The 20,555-nt window shown below is 29.3% G+C and overlaps 4 protein-coding genes across 4 annotated transcripts; 2 read left to right on the top strand and 2 right to left on the bottom strand.

Moving 5' to 3' along the window:
• Window positions 1–1,401: 1,401 nt before the first annotated feature.
• On the top strand, window positions 1,402–5,905 carry LOC125076978 (transmembrane protein 164). The gene is made up of 6 exons (XM_047688740.1): window positions 1,402–1,648; window positions 1,793–1,975; window positions 3,881–3,997; window positions 4,303–4,381; window positions 4,451–4,551; window positions 4,834–5,905. Exons 1-6 carry the CDS (start codon window positions 1,514–1,516, stop codon window positions 5,062–5,064), a joined length of 846 nt encoding a protein of 281 aa, XP_047544696.1. The 5' UTR covers window positions 1,402–1,513; the 3' UTR covers window positions 5,065–5,905.
• An 837-nt stretch (window positions 5,906–6,742) lies between these two features.
• On the bottom strand, window positions 6,743–8,216 carry LOC125077093 (F-box/SPRY domain-containing protein 1). The gene is made up of 4 exons (XM_047688892.1): window positions 7,599–8,216; window positions 7,259–7,532; window positions 7,095–7,185; window positions 6,743–7,006 (listed from the first exon to the last, which is right to left on the bottom strand). Exons 1-4 carry the CDS (start codon window positions 7,928–7,930, stop codon window positions 6,909–6,911), a joined length of 795 nt encoding a protein of 264 aa, XP_047544848.1. The 5' UTR covers window positions 7,931–8,216; the 3' UTR covers window positions 6,743–6,908.
• Window positions 8,217–9,107: 891 nt separating this feature from the next.
• Window positions 9,108–11,033, top strand: LOC125076941 (integrator complex subunit 10). Its single transcript, XM_047688684.1, has one exon. It carries the CDS (start codon window positions 9,220–9,222, stop codon window positions 10,957–10,959), a length of 1,740 nt encoding a protein of 579 aa, XP_047544640.1. The 5' UTR covers window positions 9,108–9,219; the 3' UTR covers window positions 10,960–11,033.
• On the bottom strand, window positions 10,991–16,797 carry LOC125076940 (transcription initiation factor TFIID subunit 5). Its single transcript, XM_047688683.1, has 12 exons — window positions 16,578–16,797; window positions 16,282–16,467; window positions 15,456–15,658; window positions 14,980–15,179; window positions 14,383–14,584; window positions 14,019–14,208; window positions 13,864–13,939; window positions 13,515–13,652; window positions 13,201–13,394; window positions 12,184–12,297; window positions 11,836–12,016; window positions 10,991–11,244 (listed from the first exon to the last, which is right to left on the bottom strand). The coding sequence occupies exons 1-12, from the start codon at window positions 16,638–16,640 to the stop codon at window positions 11,036–11,038; spliced, it is 1,956 nt and encodes a 651-aa protein (XP_047544639.1). The 5' UTR covers window positions 16,641–16,797; the 3' UTR covers window positions 10,991–11,035.
• Between the last annotated feature and the right edge of the window lie 3,758 nt (window positions 16,798–20,555).

Genomic DNA, 20,555 nt, shown 5'->3' with positions numbered 1-20,555 from the left:
TGAAATTGTTTTAGTTACCTTATGAATTAAAACATAACGAAGTATAAATAAAAGAAACATGCTTTTGTTCAAAGAGGTGAGATGGCTCAGTAAAAAGAAAATGACAAAAAATCAGGCTACTACTACCTTGGCCACCACAAGTTTTATTAATTATTATTTAAAAGTCCGTAAATTATTTAAAAACTTGAGTGGAAGAACTCCTCCTTTGCCCTAAAGCCTTTAGACTTCTAAATCTAGCCCTGCAAAGATTCGCCAATTGATACGTTCGTATCAAGTCGCTTTCTTTAACGATGAAAGAAAACATCGTAAGGAAGCCTGACAGTTCAAGAAGCATTGACAAAAATGTGTGAAGTTTACGTTAGAAAATCTTTAGAACCTTTAATCCGCACCGGAACAGCGTGGCGAACTATAGCTTATGGTTGCTAGCTAAAGTCTCGAGGGACATGTCTTATACTGGAAATGCTCGGGCCCAGCTGTGCTCATCCTAAATAATATAAATGTGAAAGTGATTTTTTTATGCTATGAATATATTATATTAGTAAAAAGTAACGTCAGAACTAACAACTTTACCTTTACTTTAAGGTCAATAGCTTTGCTACCAGTAGATTGCAATCCTTTATTTCATTCCTCTTACAGATTAAATATACTTTTTAATTTTGAACAATTTTTAGAGGATGTATAGGTTATTAGTTAGCAAATCTAGTTTGAATAAGGCAATCATTTTTTGTAATTTGCAATTTGAAATTAGTCAGTTACTTATCATAAAAACTTTGTGCTCAAGAACTTTTAACACTTTCGGAGATAATCCTCGGATCCAAATATGTAAATTTCAGACATAATGTAATTTTTATGCTAAGGAATTGATTTATTACATTAAAAATGCCGTAGTGTTTGAATTGCTTCTCATAACATTATTGGCAATGTTACAGGCCTATGCCGACCAGTATAGGATGGCAACTTTGCCTTGATTTGCGGTGACAAGGAGTTGTAAACGAGCAAAAAAAAAATTATAAGAACCTTTTATGCCTTTACGTGCTTGTTAGTTTACCATAAATAGTTCTTATTACCTACCAATAGGACTCAATACTCATCAATACTCAACCAGATAATGTTCGAGTTAAATAAATTTATGTTTCTACACTATTTTTTTATTATACGCATTCACATATATTTATATGTGAATGCGTATAATAAAGTGAATAATATAATAAAACCTTTAATATAATATATTCATAAGCGTTTTTTTTACATTTATCAACCTTTTTATATGTTTCCTCGATTTATTTTGGATTACTACAAAATAAGTTTTATTATTATTATCATTTTATTTTATTTTAGAGGAATATAAATCAATGATTCAGCAAGAAAAATTCAACTGGCAACACACACCAATTCTGTCAATTACCGGAAAACGAAAGGAAGTAAATTATTTAAATAAATCCAAGATCAATGATAAAATATATTTAAAATATTTGATGTTCATGTATATAACAATTTACAAAATTTAATTACCATGTTCGAATGGGCTTATAGTGGTGCTAATAAAGCTGTACCCCGAAATGTCGGCCCTGAATGTGCATATTATTTATCACCTCAAAGGCAAATTATCGAAACTATAATAGTAACAACGACCTGCGTATACATTATGGTAAGTAGCAAAAATTACCATAATAATAATCATTCATACAATTACACAATATTTTCAAATGTTCTGTAATTAGATTAAGGATTTATCTACAGTGTTCATTTTTAATATATATTTTTTAATACAATGATTACCTATATTTTTTAGATTAAAACATTTCCAAAATTGGAAATTCCCAAAGAGAATACGTATATAAAATGTGATAGAGGTGGTAAAAGACTACTAGTTATTCTACTTGCTCTTTTATGGGGAATGGAAATTGGTTTTAAGTTTGCATCAAGGACTGTAATATATTTGTTGAATCCCTGTCATGTTACAACATTAATTCAAGTAAGTATACTATAAATACTAAAACAACTTACACAAACTACTATTTACATTTATTAAAAATATGCATAAGGCCTTGTAGGACTTCTCGAGTCAGATCTATTGCTGTAATCCATATTTAAATGATTACTCTTTAATAATGAGTACATACAGAGTGGTGTAGGGTGAAGCGGGCTATCAAACTGAGGTTAGAATCTCTCTTCCTGCCATTTGCAAATTTTAATGTCTTTAATATATTTATTACACTTCTAATAAAATCACTAATTTTAATATTATTCATAAATTCAATTGAAACTGCAGTGAAACCCAACAGCAGAGATAAATAGATAAAAAAATTATATATCAACATTGATTAATTAGCCAATTAATAAAACAACATGAAGAGTCTATAGGAAATCCCACAATGAAATGAAATTTTATAGGGTCCTTGTGCACCACCAGAAGTCCATGTAAAAATTACTATTTTGATTCAGCTTGCTACTAGCACTAAGTACTGCTGAATCAATTAGTAATACAATTACTATACTAAATTATGATTAAATAGTAAGCTTTTATGAATTTGTATCAACTGAATTTACTAAAATCTGTCTTTTATATGGTTTTTGTTTGATTAAAAGAATACAAATTCATGAAATGCTCTGATGAACTATGATGGTATTGTTATTGTTACAGTTTATACATGTATATTAATAATAACATTACCATGACTAATAATTTATTTTCAGTTAAAATTTAAAAAAAATCCTGTTTACTTTCAAAACAATAAATTGTAAACCTGACAATATAGTTATTGAATTTTATATTAAATTGTCCTCCTAATTTAATCTTATTTTCAAAATTCAAATGATACATGAATACTTAAAACTCGCCAAATGTACATATAAAAAATATTTCATGTTTAAAAAAGAAAAATGCAGTCCCGAAATTTGGATTTATCAAACCAGGCTTAGCTAGATAACAATTTTATAGGTTGCAAACTCATATAACTGTATAAGTTAAGGTTCTTGTGTTATTATGAATCGGATTGATTCTATGTGGTCCGATTTCTGCATTTAATAGGCTAAATATTTAAACTTACCTCTCCTTAATTAAGGTATACACAGCACAACAAGAAACCTGCAAGCATGTTATGGCGATTTCCCCTCCCCCAAAAAAATATTTTTAAAAGACCTTCTGGGCGTCTCAACGTGTTGTCTCTATTACTATTGTCTCGGTCGTCGATTGATGTTATTAAAAATACATATTATTTTCGAACTTAAATGATATATTGTTCTTACTTGTATCATATTTTTTTTACTTACTAAGTACAACAGATTAGCGTCGTAATCAGATTAATATAATTTAGGCAAAATAACTTATTCTAGAGAATGCCTCATCCCGTAAATTCTGTGCCATTGCTAGGCTATCCTCTTTACCTTTTTGAGGAGGAAGTTTGAGCATAAACCACCATGCTGTTCCAAACGTGGGTTGTATTGAAGCAGGGTTAATCTATGCGAGACTATTGAGAAAATATATTTGGTGTGTCGATAGTAGAAGTCGATATTCTTTTTTTTTAATAAACGATTTTGATTTGTTTTATAATTGGAATTGACTTATAAAATATTATATAACTAGCTGTGCCCGCGACTTTGTTCGCATTTGAATTTAACAAAAAAAATACTGTTGTAGTACTACGTTACTTCTTACCATCAGCTTTCTGCCAGTGAAAGTCCCGTCAAAATCGGTTCAGCCGCTCCAGAGATTAGCCGGAACAAACGGTCAAACAAAAATTGAAAAAAAAAATATTTTTGGTATATGAACCGTGTATACATGCATTTAGTAAACAGACTCCAATTTTATTATATGCATGTTTAGATTATATAATGCTCGATATATTTATTTATTACATGCTTATTATTTATATTTCAGATTTATTTATTGGCCGCTCCGCCTACCAAGACAGTTACCGCATTATTCCGTATTCACTTAAACTTATTAAATGGTCCGCTGTTAGCCTTTCTTTTTCCAGAGACAGCTTCAAGAACGGTAAGTATGAAAAATACAAATGGTAGGCAACATTTTATATGGTGTACTAGTATCGTAATAATATTTAAATGTGCATTGTGAATTATTTGAAATGTTACTGTAATTGTGATTATTTACATATATTTATATCTAGGTATACAATGAATTGATTAATTCATTTGCACCACATTACTAGAAAGAATGTTATATTTAATTTAAAATTATTTAATGATAATATGTAATGCAAAAATTACAGAAAAATGTATAAAAAAATCTGCTTTAACTATTATTTTCCCACAATTGATTTAATACGTCATTTATATTAGATTTTAGCAGAGGCTGCATTGTACTGGATACAACATGGAATGATGTTTGTGATACCCTACTATCTATTAAGAATTGGTGGTATGTCCGTAATTATCTTTAAATTAACGAATTTGTAATAATTAAGTAATTATTTTATTTTCATTGCAGGTGTATATAACGTAGAGCCTCTTTGGGATTTTAATTGGTCTATTTTTAGCTACTGTTTAAATATGATATATCACTTCATTGTTCTGCAAGTGATTGCAATAGTAAGTTATTCTGAATAAATTTATATTACTTTCATTATCAAACCGTGGTGTAAGATGGAAAAAAAAAACGACCCCGTTGCGTGCGGCGCTTCGCCGATGTTAGTCTAGTCTAATGGTCCCTACATTAGGTGCCCTAGGTCTATTTTAAATATTTTGCGATTTGCTTAAGACTGTGTTTGTTAAATAATAAGAGATGTTAAGCTATACGAATGCACAAATTTGTATATTCTGATTTTCTATAACATATTTAGGTAGTTAATAATTTTATTTGTATTTTTTCAGCCAGCTCAGGTGAATTTAAATCACATGCTATGCCCAGCAATCTTGGATCCATTTGATGGTCCTTGGTACCGCATAGCGGCCGTGATACACCAAGCCATTCTTTGTCCACTTCTGTGCAAACTTTTTTGTTTGGTCGCCGATTTTTGTTTGACAAAATTCCCACCAACTAAAGTTAAACCACACATGAAAGATCATTTACAAGATAAGAAGTTGAATGAGTATGTTGAATAGTAACTGATAAACGTGTGACTTTCATTATATATGTATGGTACATTATACCATTGTAAACGTTCTTGGGTCGACCTTTCTGCTGTTACGTCTATTGCTGAATTGTTATTGTATTAATTATTAAGTACGAACATAATTATTTGTAACTGCTGCAACATTACAACTGAAATATGATATCGGTAGCGAATGGGCTTATTGGGTTATAATATAACATTTGCAATAATATATTAAAAAGTAATTTTATCATACTGTAAGGTTTACGAGGTTTATATGTAACCCCCTTAGGTTTAAGAGTTTAGTTAGATGATTAAAAAGTCCTCTATTTTAAGATAAATAAATTGATCGTTTAAATTAATGTAATAGGGCGAAAGTAATATAGGAGTCACATTCGAAATGTGGTATGTTGAATTTTTGAATAAGTAATTTGTTTAAGAAAATAATATGTCAACGCTAAGATTAGGTTAAAATAGCGAATGGTCCGTCCAGGGCGTTTACGCCGTAGCTGGCAAGAGTTTATAGTTCAATTATGGTTATACGGGTAATATTAATGTTACACTCTGTTATCGTCTTACTGTCGGAACCTAAAGTGTACAACGAATAATTTATTTAATTAGAAACTCAAAAAAAGGCGCGAGCCCATTTTCAAAGTTAAATTTTATAACGATACTATACTAGTCAGTTGTATATTTGAATTCCAAGTTTAATCATGTCATAAATTTATACATTTGTTTTTTAATCACATCGTAAAATAATCCGTAATATTATTTTACTCGGCTTTTTGCACCATTTGACCTTCAATCAATACACTGTAAAAACAACGTTTATTAAATAATACATAAATGCGTTTACTTTGTTTTAATTAATCATACCAAGAATGTGTGGTTGAATCAAGTACAGAAATTATTTTGTTAGGAAAAACCTATATCAGTGGGGCTATTACGGTTAGAGTTGCCATCAAATATTTGTTGCAGATTAATAAATAATACAGTCGATAAATCAGTGTTATGGACCTATGTCCATAATACTGATTTATAATTTTTTGATTTGATATTAATCCGCAACAAATATTTGATAGCAACAGTTGCTATACTCCAACTGTAATAGCCCCATATGTATATCTCAAACAATAGCTTTGTTAAGTGTAATAATTGCAGATACATATATTTATATACCTGATTAAGGTACAGAAAATCTTATAAATATCCAACAAATGTGTTCTCCATGTGATTTTGAAAGCTTGTGTTTAATAATACTATTTAATTTTGTTGTTTAATACTAAAGATAGCATGGCTCTTTTTGGCTCGTGGATATGCTGCTAATCAAAAAAAAAAACACTAACACAAGTTTGCTTGTATTTGAATCAGCAATTTTCATTTAAGATCCATTTCATTTAAATTCTAGCTATTGGACCAACTATGCTCATTATGATGTAACTTACTTTAACATTATTTCAACTACATATAACTAAAACTTTATATTGAAATGTTATATGAATATATTTTAGTAATTTCAGTTCAGTATAATATGCTTAAAATCAAAATAATGTATTAAAAGTTACTATTATTGCTTTTATTAGTTAAAAATAAAACATTCATATTTATGTTATAAATAAAATGAATGAAATTAATATTAAATTTACAATTTTTTTTGTTACAAAATAATATAAAATAAAATTAAAATAAATAGTTATATCATTTAATAACTTGACTAGACTTACTTAAAACTAAGAGATCATTTTAAAATTACTAATAATAAATATTAAAATAACAAAGTTTATGATAAATAATATATAAAATTTATCACATGTTGAGATTTTAAAACACTGTTGTACCATCATGTGGAAATTGTTACCCGTCTGCTGGTACCCCAAGGTAGATCATGGAAACCTCTGTGTTACCATAAACAGCTGATACAGTAGGATATAACTTTTTTTTGTATGGAAGGCCTGAAATTTAGACAAAAAATGAATACTAAACCTTTTGGTTTCTTTTTATTATAATTTATTCATTTTTAATTTTTGACAATGTAATCACCTCGGAAAGCCACTCCCAGAAATTCATGATTTCTCTCAAATGATAATGTGTGTCCTTCACAGTCTAGAATTACTCTGATGCGTTCTCCGACCTATTTAAGCAATTATATTAACACAAAGATAAACACACATAACATATTTCTGAAACAATAGATTTATACTAACTTGATATTTGGGGCAGTTATTAAGTATAGGATAACGTCCATGAGTGTCGCCATTATGTATTAATTGATTATCAACTAAATTCCAACCCCAGCTATGATCATCAGAACCTAAAAGGCCTACATAGCCTTGACATTGTAATGGGGCTTCTTTAGTTGATACTCCAATCACTGCTACTGTACCCAGTGGCCCTTCCCAAATAACTTCCCACGAATGTCTGCCTCTATAAAAGCCAATTTTTCCTCTACATGCATCAGTACTTTGGGCTACTGGATTTCTGTAAGGAAAAAGTTATTTGTTTACTGATATAAAATAAGTTCTATAACTATTTTTCTATGCATACCTGTGTAAAGTAAAGCCATTGGGTTTAATATAAATATTCCTAGAACAATCGTAAGGACTCCATGCATGATAGAATGCTCTTAACTTAGACTTATAGGTTGCTAGATTGGAAAGCAAATCAGACTTCATGACTTCTTCGGCCAGTCTTTTAACGCAATGCAATCTCCAAACATCATTATTTTCGTCACTTAAAATTCTAAGCCAAGTTTTACACACTAATGCGCAATTTTTGAGATCTCGCAAGTTTAAATACGAAAATATATTTTCTAGAAAATGATCCGGGACCAGTTCTGCAATAGCATAGTGACTTATATCATTATCATATGTGTTCATTATAATCTACAAATTTATCACTATTTGTTTATATTAAAAAAAGATTAAAATATTTTTTTTTAATAACTTTGATGTAGTCTTGGTGTAGTCATTATATTTTCTATTTAAAAATGATAGTCTAATCTACTTCAGGGCACTAAAATATTTTTTCAAATTTCCATGTTAGATGCTTTTAATTTTAAAAAAATCTAATTTAAAACCAAAGTCGTTTATTTATAAAAGATATGAGGAGTCCAAAATGCCTATCAACAAATCACAGAGTCAGTTTTCACAGATTAGAAGAGGATAACAGTATCATAAACAGCTTGTCACTGCTTGCGTCAAAATTATAGTGCTGTGCCCCAAAAATTCACGAGTAATTGAACGATGTCGTTCTGGGAACATAAATCATTAATTAGAATAATTGTAACGTACAGATATTTATGATAACGATAAATTTATTAATAATCGTATAAATTAATTTGGAAATATTTATATAAAATTTGGGTTTGCCTTACAGGTACGTATAAGTAATTATAGGGGTTTTTTTTTAAATAAATAACTACATAATTTTAATACTATAATTATTTTTGTTTCATTAATTTGAGAAAAAATATCGATAAAATTTAAACAATGTGACAACATCATTTCATTTGATTTTTATCCTAATGTTAGAACCTAAACGTTTTATAAATACTCATTAAATGCAATTACTATAAATAGAAATGGAAATATTGGTTTTATATTAACGTCTTTACTTACAGGTTATATTATGATACATTTAACAAACGTAAACTTTTACTTTGTATTACCTCTTCTTATTTTTTCACAACTGGGTAGTCGAAGGCAAAAAGTACCACTAAAAGATTATTGAATAATAATTTAATCTATCAATACAAAATATGTAGAAAAATTTACGGATTGGCCTGTTAGCATTTCATGCTTTATTCATTTATTAAGTGTATTGTATGAAGCCAAATTTGATAACATACAAAAATTAATAATAAAATCATATAAAACCCACGATGCTATTTATGAAACATCATATTTATAAAGAAATTATTTTCGTTAACTAAAACCAATTATCCATCGTTGTCATTCTCTGTATATCGAAAATCCCTATACCTTATTAGAAATATAAGCCATAGATAATAAATAAACTTATCTAATATAAGCCTTGGTATAATAGTTGGTTAGTTGGTAGATGGTATAAATTTGACATTTTAACTTAGATTGAAATTTGACGCAGGTCTATTATTAATTTATACAAAATAACATTCAAAATATCTGTATAAATATTAAAAGTTATTATGCCAGCTGTTGATAAGACTCTCGAAGATGATGAAAATTATATTATATCTCGAGCAAAGGAAGCTCAAAAAAGCAATATTTACTCTGCGAAGGCTTGGATGTTGACTGCTAAAACACTGTTTCCAGCTAATTTTAAAATTCAGTTCGAAGCCTACTTAATGGAAAAACAATCTGGAAATGTACAAGAAGCAGCTGAATGTTTTAGTTCATTAATGATGTCACCACAAAATCTACCAGATTTATTAACAGAAATTTCTGCTATTGCTCATGCTCTTAAATCTAATGAGCCCTGTTTTTTAAGTCAAATGTTTGATAATATTAGTCCTGATATACAACTAACAATACTTAAAACAAGTGTTGAAAATAGTGATGATACAATGGAGCATTGTCGTTTGCTAGTGCTATTATTAAAAAAGTTTCCACAATTAGGTGTAGATAGTCTTGTCAAAACACTTATAAATGCTGAAGAATTTTTTTATGATAATCGATATGCTCGTCTGCTTGTTGTAGAAACTTTGCCTTTACTCAATTCTTTGGAATCACCTAGACTGTTACAACGATTAGTGGTTAAAGCAATTGATTTTTATAATTCTTATATTTATGATGAAACTGAACATGATATTACAGATCCCTGGCAAAGACTTTATGGTGTACTTGAATTATTGGGACGTCAACTCGGCTGGGATTCTTATTTAGTTAACTACAGCAATAGCTTAAATAAAGAATCCTATTTTCAAAAATTATTGTCATTGAGAAATTTTGATGATTGTAGACAACTTTTATATTGTGGAGTAGTATTTTTTTTAAGGTCACTCTATGAACATAAATCCCTTAAGGGAAATCATATATTAGTAGAAGCTTTATCTGATCCTGATGCACCACCATCAAAACGAAGAAAAGGTGATATAGAGGTGACAGGAGTATCAGCTCACCAGTTTCAAGCAGCTGCCAATTGTTGGGAACTGTTACATCGCAATGAAGTTATTTCAAGGGAATTTATAAAATTAACTTCACAGCTGCAAGTTAAACCTTGGGTAGAAGGTTTTTCTGAAGAATTAGCTCTTTTTAGAGGAAGATATGAAGAAGCATGTCCATCCTCAACGAGTAGTAATATAAATGTTCTAATAGCAAATGTATCTGCTTACTTTTTTCAGCAAAACTACAGTGCTTGCATTGAAAATATTTTGGCAGCATTGCCTTTACTGCCTTCAATTGAGGGATCATTAGAGTCAGATCTCATTATTGGCGGAAAACATCGCCATCTTCACTTTTTACCTTTAACTAAGTTTGCAATCATGCATTATTTCTGTACTCTACTGATAAGGATACTCATGAAAACTGGAAATAACACTGATATGGCTTATGGTCATATATTAGTATTAATGCAACTTGGCTGGCCACAGGAAGAAGCAATATTTATTCATATCATGGATACAATTAGGAAAAAAGGTGTATTTCATTATCATCTTTTTCCAACATACATTATCCACATAGATTTGTTAGAAGAATTAAGTTTTATCTGGAATGAACAAGGAAAAAATGTTGCTTTGGATATTTTACCAAATTCACAACAACATCTGGGGCAGCGCAGAATAGGCACGAGAGGAGCAGATAAAGGTGTCAAAGAAGATTTTAAACAAGCAATGAAAGCTCAAGTTGCAAGAAGTAATGAATCTTTGCTAAATTTAATAATTCAGTTTATAACAGCTGAGAGATCGTATTTTTTGCAAGCTTTATAGCCAATTCGTAAGCAATAAGTGAAAGAAAATGTGTAATTAAAATGTTTATTTAATAAATTGATTTCATAATTTAATTCTATGAACTTCCTTCGTATGATCCAACAGCTAGCAGAAGGTTCCTTCTAGTAAAATGTAAATTTTTTATAGGTGAATTTTTTGTAGCAAAGGAACGTAACAAAAATTTTTCCTCCTTTTGTGTTACGTTAGTCATCCCACTTTCTTCGCTCGAACTTTCGTCAGATATTAGGCTGAAATCCCAAAGCTTGATGGTGGAATCCAAAGCACCTGTAACATTATTAAGAAGTAAAAAACTAGTATATCACTTAATACTCTATATATGCTCTATTCCAACCATAAAATGAAAAAAAGCCAAATAAACAACATTTGACAGAAAATTGACGCGATATCATTGGTCGAGAGCTTGATAAATCTATGATATTCTATATGAAATTGAAAAAACGGCAATTTGAACGTCGATCAAACTGTTATCGGAAATTTGAAGTCAAATTAAAGGAAATAAGTAGTTAAGTATTATAGTGTTGTATTTTAAATAAAGATATATTCATCATAAACTCTTAGCGCGTAGATATAGCTGAGATATTAGAAAATCGCATGAAATACGTAAAACTAAGTTTTTTTTTATCTCTTATCCTACTTCCATTGGATTAGGCTATACATATTTGTCATTGTAAGCCTATATGTAATAGACTATTCACACAGCTCTCTAGCCTACTGACAAATATATCTAATCATAGATATTTTATAAGAAGATTACTACTTTTCCCACAAGTTATACATATGGTATATAATACTTCTTGTCAGGCAAGAAGATTTTACATTGATTGTGTGTGAGTGTTTAGTAATTGTTATATTTACCAGAAGATAAGATAGTTCCGTCGCGGCTAAACGCTAATGCATGTACAGGTGCCGAGTGCATAGGCGGTAAGGTCGCCGTAGGCAAGCCCGTCGACATATCCCACACTACTATTTCTCCATTTCCAGCTCCTGATGCTAACCATCTCCCACATGCGGAAAAAGCTAATGCGAATGGTGTTGCCTGAAAGTTCGTTTATTATTAAAATATATTTCTTAGAAAAAGAATAATTATTATAATAGATTCATTATGAAATTATAATTTATTTCATCGATTTGGATGGCGTAACAAAAATCCAAACTTTCCTGTTTAAGATATAATTAAGAATGTCTTATACATTATATACTTACTTTATGTCCTGTCATAATCCGAACTTGGGTTCCAGTTAAACAGTCCCATAATCTAACTGTACGATCGCTGGAGCCAGTAGCAATGTAATTTGAATTTGGGTGAAATTGAATGCACTGTAATCATGTAATATTTATAATTTTGGCTCTTTGGCTTATATGTATACTACTAGACAAGCTGTCCGGTACTGAGACTGCACCAACGGTCAATTGACCACTACCAGAGAATACCTTACAGTTGTTGAAAGTAGCAATTTATTTGTATTCTAAATATATTCAGATATTTTTTATTTAGTTAGTCATAAAAAGGCATTATTAGTTACAGGCGCCTTTTGTCTACTTTTTAAATAATTATTTATGGTGAGTTTACAAATTATTTTACAAAAATTACGTACAGACATCACAGGCTTCTCGATATGCCGTCCCGTTTTGTTTACTGTTTACTAGATTCACCTAAGAGGGAGCAATACAGCCGATATGGCGAAATTAACAAACATACGTACATAGATGTGCCAATAGCGGAAAATCTTAAAAATAAATTTATTGTGACAATAACTATTTCTACAAAATTGCCAAAAATTACAAAATTGCCGAAAATTATTCTTCGATATTGTAAACAATATTGTCTCAGAGAACATTAGTCTTCTTTGGGCAGACATTTCCTCAAGTAAGCACTAAATTGATTTCTGTTTTTTTTCTAGGTTCTAACCTAAATCTGTTATGTTCATTACTAACTTTCCCCTCCCGCTTTCTTTCCCTTGTCGTCACTGTGACACAATTTTAATATTGAACAGCTTGTTTAATAGTTTACATATACATCAATTTATTGGCAATTTTGTTGAGAGATCATATCAAAAATTAAAGGTAAGAAAAAAAAAAGAAAATAAACATTGAAATGAGGAATATGGGGCATTGTTTAAAATGTAAAAATTGAACTCTGACTAATCACTACGGACTATATCAGAAAACGAATTTTATCTGCACTGACAAAGATTTTACTAGGAGAAATTAAAATCATACATCCACATCAGAATGGTGTCCTGCAAATATCCTAAGAGGCTGGTGGTGATCGGTGGCCCAGAGGCGTGCCGTGTGGTCGTGGCCACCCGATGCAAAGTAGTAGCCATATGGTGACCAACGAACATCCCACACTGGCCACACGTGACCACGGTACACCACTAAGCACGTCCAACACTGCAGCGACCATAGTCGAACTGAATAAAAGACACAATATTCATGAATAATGATTTTATATCAATTAAATTATCTATACAAGTTTTAATACAGCTCAAGTATTATACAGAAAATTAATTTAAAACTTTACTAATTCTTACCTGTTGAATCTTCTGAACAAGACAATAACATGGTTTTGAATGGGTCGAACGCAACTTTATACACAGGACCTGAGTGTCCAAATAGTGTACGACATGTGTCTCTATCTTTTTCTTCCATCATTCTTACCAAAACATCACCTGTTAAATAATTGACACATTTATTTATTGTCTAAAAATGTTGTTACTTCTGATTTTCCATAACACAAGTGCTTTAGCTACTTACATTGGGATCAGAGTAATGTATGTGATGTTGTCCAATATATACATATTTATTATTATTATATTTATATACATATTTTTTATTATTATATATATATAAATATTTTTTATGTTATTTTAAAACCTATACCTGCTTCTCTGTCAATATCTTGCAATTTTTCTGCCGATTTCATTCCTCGTAAGCGAACAGTTGTTAATGTCCATACCTGACGATTGAAATTTTATGAAATAAAATATAGACCCTATTAATTGTTAAAAGACTAATTTTTTATTTGCAAAAATAACCTTAATTGAAGAATTGTTGAAGCCTACTGCAAGTAAAGTAGAATCATCACAAATATCGGCACAAACAGCAGTTTGGCCACTGTTCAATAGTGTGTAGAAACAAATGGAAGGTAGACTGTCAGGACCAAGCTGGACACGTTTAGAAGCTTCTCTAAGAGCTTTACCTTTCTCAATTTTATCAGTTTCTTTTCTGAAAGCATATTAAATTGTACACTTTACCTTAATAAGTTACCTTAGTACACATAAGTTGATTTAAACGGTAGCAAAATAATAGTAAAATAAATTGATAAATGTCATGTTTAGAAGAATCATAAAATGGTTTACAAAAGTAAATAAAATAAGACCAGAAGTGCTTGTTACATACAATTCAGGTAATGGAATTCTGTCATTGGGAGGAGCATTAGGATCAGATTTTGGTTTTTTCATAAATATATTATCCTTTTTAGCTTTCTTTTTTTTTGGTTTATCTGGAGTTTCATCAGCTTCATCCTCATCTTCAATTGGAGCAGGAAGAACTTGAATATCAGGTTCCTTTAGAAGTCCATAGAAAACTTTGGAGCGATTATCTGTATAAATTAAAGTTTAATAAAGTAAGTAGGATAAAAACATATTTAATGCAATGCTATATGAAATAATAGCAGAATAATTACGATTATTTCAAAATCAAAATATACTTTATTCAAGTAGGTTTTTACAAGCACCTCTGAATCGTCATTTTACAGAATTATATTAAACATAAAGCTACCACCGGTTGGAAATCTATTCAGATTCTACCAAGAAGAACCAGCAAGAAACTCAGTAGTTACTCTTTTACGACATTTAAAATATAACTTTGCAGTAGACAAAAATATCTGCTGTGCCAATTATAAGTATGAAAATTTATGTATAAGAAGTCTTACAATCAGAATCTGCTTTATTAAATAAAAAGTAATGCTGATTTTTAGTTTGAAAACAATATTACCATTCCTTGAAGCTTCACCAAGGAGTCCACCAACAGTTGCTTTTACTTGGGCTTGTGTCCTCCCTGGACCATCATGAATGTCAATCTGAATGTGGTTATTAATTATATTTATGATCACAGGTGAACTTTTTTGTTCATGTAGGTATCTTTTTAATTGTGTAGAAGCATCTCTTGACAGTTGAACTTGAAATTTGTTTGTACTAAAAAAAAAAAATGCAAATTAGAGCTTTCATATTCCATTAACAATTATTTGTTAAATGTATTCCGAATGTTGGTGTAGTGTATTTTTAGCAACTCTTCAGATGTTGTTCTCCCTTTGTATAAATTGTCAATGAACCAATTATCATTTACATCTAGCCACAAAGTGGGTAGTATTCTATAACAAAAATATATCATATTTGCCAACATTCATGCCAAACAGTCTAAGGATGTCAAATTATAATTATACCAGCATATAAATTCTTTATTCAACTTACTTGTATACTTCTGCAAGTTCATTACCCTTTATTTGGTCTTTATTTTCAACCACTGCCAATCGTTTGAGGTCCTCTTGATAATAATCTTCTTGTTCTGGACCAAATTTTTCCATAAACTTTTTAGCATGTTCATTGTGATCATATAAAATTAGGATTAAATACATATGAACAAATACTGGATACAGGAATGTTGACAGCTCATACTGAAAGAAGAAATATTTTTTTTTATTTACAATTTTATTATATTATTCCTTTTATCTCTATTTCCTCTACCTTAAGGTTGCCTGGAAGAGATTGATGTTTTAGCGATAAGGCCGCCTCTTGTGCATCTTTCTTGAATGCGACTAATGTTTCTGTTTATTGGTGTACAATAAAGAGTATTTTGATTTTGATTTGATTTTAACTTTTATGAGCCATGATAGCCAAGTGGTTAGAAGACATTAATTTCAATCAATGAATCCAAGTTAAAATCCAGGCACATCATTTAACTTTCACATGTTTGTTTTTATAATTCATCACATGTTGGGTGATGAAGGAAAACATTGTAAGGAAACGTGCTGCATATAATGCAAGTGGTGGATCAAATTCTGCCATGGGTATCAACTAGCTTGTATTGAGCAGTGTGTTGGAGTAAGCTTTATCCTTAGTTTTTTTTTCCAAAGGGAAAAAAGATCTTAGTCTAGCAGTAGGGTGTGTATATTTAAGTTTTACTATAAACTTAGTTCAGATCAACTTTAAACAAGAAATTAAGATTAAAATGACAATGGTTAAATTCAAGGGGTGCAGTAAATAGATTCTAAGTGTGTAGTTTAGTCTGTTTAGTTACCTTATATATGTCTAAAGAGTTTTCAACAAATTTTTTTAGACTATCGTAAGCAAACTCATAGCTATATGGATCACTTTCAGTATGATGTGCTGTGAGTATACTGGCAAGTTCAACTTCAGGTAAATCTAAATTTTCATATTCAGCGTCACCTAGATTTGCTTCTTTCCTTAAAATTTCTTCAGTGCCCTGAAGTAATATGTTAAATAGTTGATTAAGGAGACTTAGAAAACGATGAAAAACAATATCATTTATGAATATGATTATTATAAGAGTATAAAGTTGAATCTTAAACTTGCCTTCAAATCATACTTTCGTAGAAGTTGGAGGACCGCTAAAAGCGGTGTTGATTTGTCGCCCATTTTAAGTCACATATAAAAAAGATATTTTACGTCGAGATTTGAAAGTAAAATATGATACTTTAATAACTTCTAGTTGTAGTCTTGTTGATTGTTTAACTACTTCAACTAGGTGATCGAACTAAATGTTTTAATAAGTGTCAAGTCAAGTACAACAATACAAATTCAAAATGTCTATGGCTACTTGCCAAAATGACACTTTTATCCACCCTCATTGGTCCCAGATTAAAAAAACTTTCTATGCGCTAACAACTAATGTGAAAAGCGGAGAACTGTATGAAATTTCTAAATAAAAAGCGCCATATTTATGTTTTAATACTAAATCATTATCATTGGTCTATTATTTCCTTCGAATCGCAGATTTTAGGAACAATCACTGATGACAAGTTTCATCAACAACAAGAGAGTGTAGGGATACAGAGAAATAAAAGACCTTTATCATATCGGTGTCAATGACATACCTATAGCCTTACGTAGAAATACAAAATGACACATACATATATTATATGTATGTAGAGGACATATCGTAACTTTTTTCTATCGAGGATATTTTATTATTTAGATCAAACCCTTGAAAATATACTGTAATTATTATGAATACATACAATATTTTTGCTTTTAACTTTGAACTGGATTTACAGATAAAAAATCAAATAAAATATTAACAATTTTGCTTTGAATTGCCTCTAATCCCGATCATCTTTATTTCTGTGACTACAAATTGACGCCACGCTTATTTGCTACACTGTTTTTATTCGTTTTACCACAGCTTTAAGTTTCATGTAAGCGCTTATTGAAAAAATATTTTATGTTAATAAATACTAGTTTATAAAAAACAAACCTAACATGATAAATTATTGTTTTTTTTTCCGCTTTTCTTTTTTACTTTTCTTTCTTACCGATGGACAAATGGGTCACCTGATGATAAGTAGTCACCACCGACCATATACATTAGCGCTATAAGAATTATTAATATGCAATATGCATGCTTGTTTTATACCTAAGTTCTCTTGAATCATTTTCATTAATATATTGATGAAAATTGTATTAAAATTCGTTGCGCTTGTAGTAAAGACAATCTAAGCGTACAGGCGGCGGAAAGCGTCTTTGTATGTAGATATAGTTTAACTGAGTAGGGTACTATAGTTAAAGATGAATTTCCATTATTAAATATAGTAGTACCAACCCGCATTGGTATTAGCTCTAAAACTTTTTCAACAGTAGGACATGGACAGACTGTTATTAAATTTAGATAAGCAAAAATAATATCTTACATTTGATTAGTTACACTAAGCCAGAAGTATATATTTCCTTATAACTCCATAATATAATTAATACGTATATTTAGTGAATTCATATTTAAGCAAGAATAAAGACTGATAGTGATAACAATATTTTTTTTACAACAATTTGTAATTAAATCTGGAGCTTCACTCGCGTGACGTGATAGGATATATTAAATGATATAGTAACATTAATCAAGTTGTGTGAAAATTTGTATTTTCACATATTAAAAAGAATATTACATATTTTTGTGTTTCACAGTGTTTACATGCATGATATGAACTTAATATCATATCCGAAGGTGAAGTGTGTGCGTACATTTAATGTTTTAAAACACGAATAAAACGAAATATTATCATGTTGCAATTTAGTAATTTATTGACAAAAAAAAAAACATTTAAATATTTATTTAGAAATTTCAACTAATGTTAGGTAAATACATACTGTTTTTTTGCTTTAAACATCTACGGGACATTTATCTAAGCATAACCGTTAACACAATAAAAATATTATATTATTCTTTAATATTAATACAGAAACTGTGACTTTATCAAAACTGGTGTAACATGTCATCGATATACAAATTAATTTTACAAAATATCTTCATAAAATCTCTAATTGACTTTGTACCTAGTATACTAAATACAAAGTTGAAATATTACTTTGGTTGCACGAACTTATAAATAAAATTGCAATGAAAAACTTAATTGTACGGGGACGTCAATTATTTATTATTAATTAAAGAGTTAATGCAGAAAAAAACAATCGAAGAAGTAATACATACCGTCACGTATGTGATATATCTTAAAAATTATATCAACTGTTTTTATAATTATTCACTGCAAAATATAATTTAGAGATTTCAGTTATGATTTGGATTTTTATATTTTATGTACCTATATGTTACGCACGTAAAAGATAAATCGTATTAAAGGGAATAACATCTATTTAGTTATGTATCTATTTATTACGTAATAAGTGAACATCAAAAAATGTATTATATATTTATTGTATTTAACGGAGAAAGAAAACTTATATCATTAGAAGGTTTCGGTGCCATAGACGTGCACAAAGGAAATTGGTCGAAATTTGACCACGCGATATTTAATTTTAACTTTGATTCCAGTATAATATATGCTTCGGATTATTTACTGACTAGTTAAAGATATGTTTGAAAAAGTTTCTTATATATTATATTTATCTATTTTCATCTAATTTACTAACACAAAGCGATCTGTTATTGATGGGGAAAAAACTTAAAGTATTGCTTTCATTACAAATGTGTTAACTAATTATACATACTTATAATCGTTTAAGAAATAGATAATTAATATTAATTTTCGTTTTATAATTCCAAATTTTATAAAATAAATCAGTTTTAAAGGAAATAATAAACAAATCTTAAGATGAAAATTTTCAGTTAACAGTAACGTTAGATGAGGTTACATTAAAATGTCAGTCTTAAGATCGGTCTATTATTACTAATTTTATAACAAATACGTACATTAATATTGCGTTTTAATAGGAAGGTACAAAAAGGTTTTCATCTCGTTGGATGAAATATATAATTTTATAAATAAAATTTCAAAGTCTTATACTATAGGTATCTAATCTATGGTTCATACTATTTTGGTCGTCTTTAAATAAAGCTATTTAAATTTTATTAATAACAATAATGTGTTGCATTATAAAATATCTATAACACACAAAATAACAGTTAAATTAAATTATATACATACATTGGCAACTCTTTTACTAAATATATTAAAAACGTCTACGTTTTTAAATTAGAAGCAATATATTTCGAGAATTATCTTAAAAGCAAGTATGATTTGAGTACCTATAAATAATTTTCGACGTCATCCAGAAACTACACACAAACATACATTTTCATTTATAAATGTGCGTTTATACTAATTCTAAGACTTTTATGCAGTGGATTGATTGTCTGACAGCGACAAATTTAATTCGACGTACTTAGTTCCGTTGCGTAACTGTTGATATTGGTTGTTACGTGAATAGATTCTTTTTGAAACTGCTTTTAGAGATAATTCAAGAAAGTAGCTCGTTAACAATAAATAATATATTAAAAAGTAGTTATTACATTCAGTTACGACGTCATCAACGAATGCAATAAATTTTAACATTATTTTTTTAATGTACTAATTATTATGGCACTAAAAAGATACTGTATATTTTAATAAATTTAAATATTTGTAGATCAATTTTAAAAAATTTCGACTAATATTGGGAAGGAAACTACAATTATCGAAATAGATATACAATAATGTATTAAAGCTTGGGATATAATTGAAGTCCACAATATGTTTTTATTTTTTATTTTAAATATTTACTTTATACGAACCTGAAAATCTATACTAGGTATAATAAATTACGTTCTCTTATTCATATAAAGATAAAATATCAGTCCAGCTCCGAATGTTTTCAAGCAACTTACAAAAACATGCATAACTATAAATTATGAATTATTACTCATAATATATATATATATATATATGACCATACCTCATTCCAACTCATTTCTTATTTTGTAAATAATCTTTTTACTACGTGTTTTTTAATATTTTTTGTTTAAGATAATGGTGTTTTTCTAAAGTGACTAAAATTAATAAT

Source organism: Vanessa atalanta, chromosome 3 (assembly GCF_905147765.1).
Source record: "Vanessa atalanta chromosome 3, ilVanAtal1.2, whole genome shotgun sequence".
Taxonomy (NCBI): domain Eukaryota; kingdom Metazoa; phylum Arthropoda; class Insecta; order Lepidoptera; family Nymphalidae; genus Vanessa; species Vanessa atalanta.
This window is presented reverse-complemented; position numbering and strand designations above follow the sequence as displayed.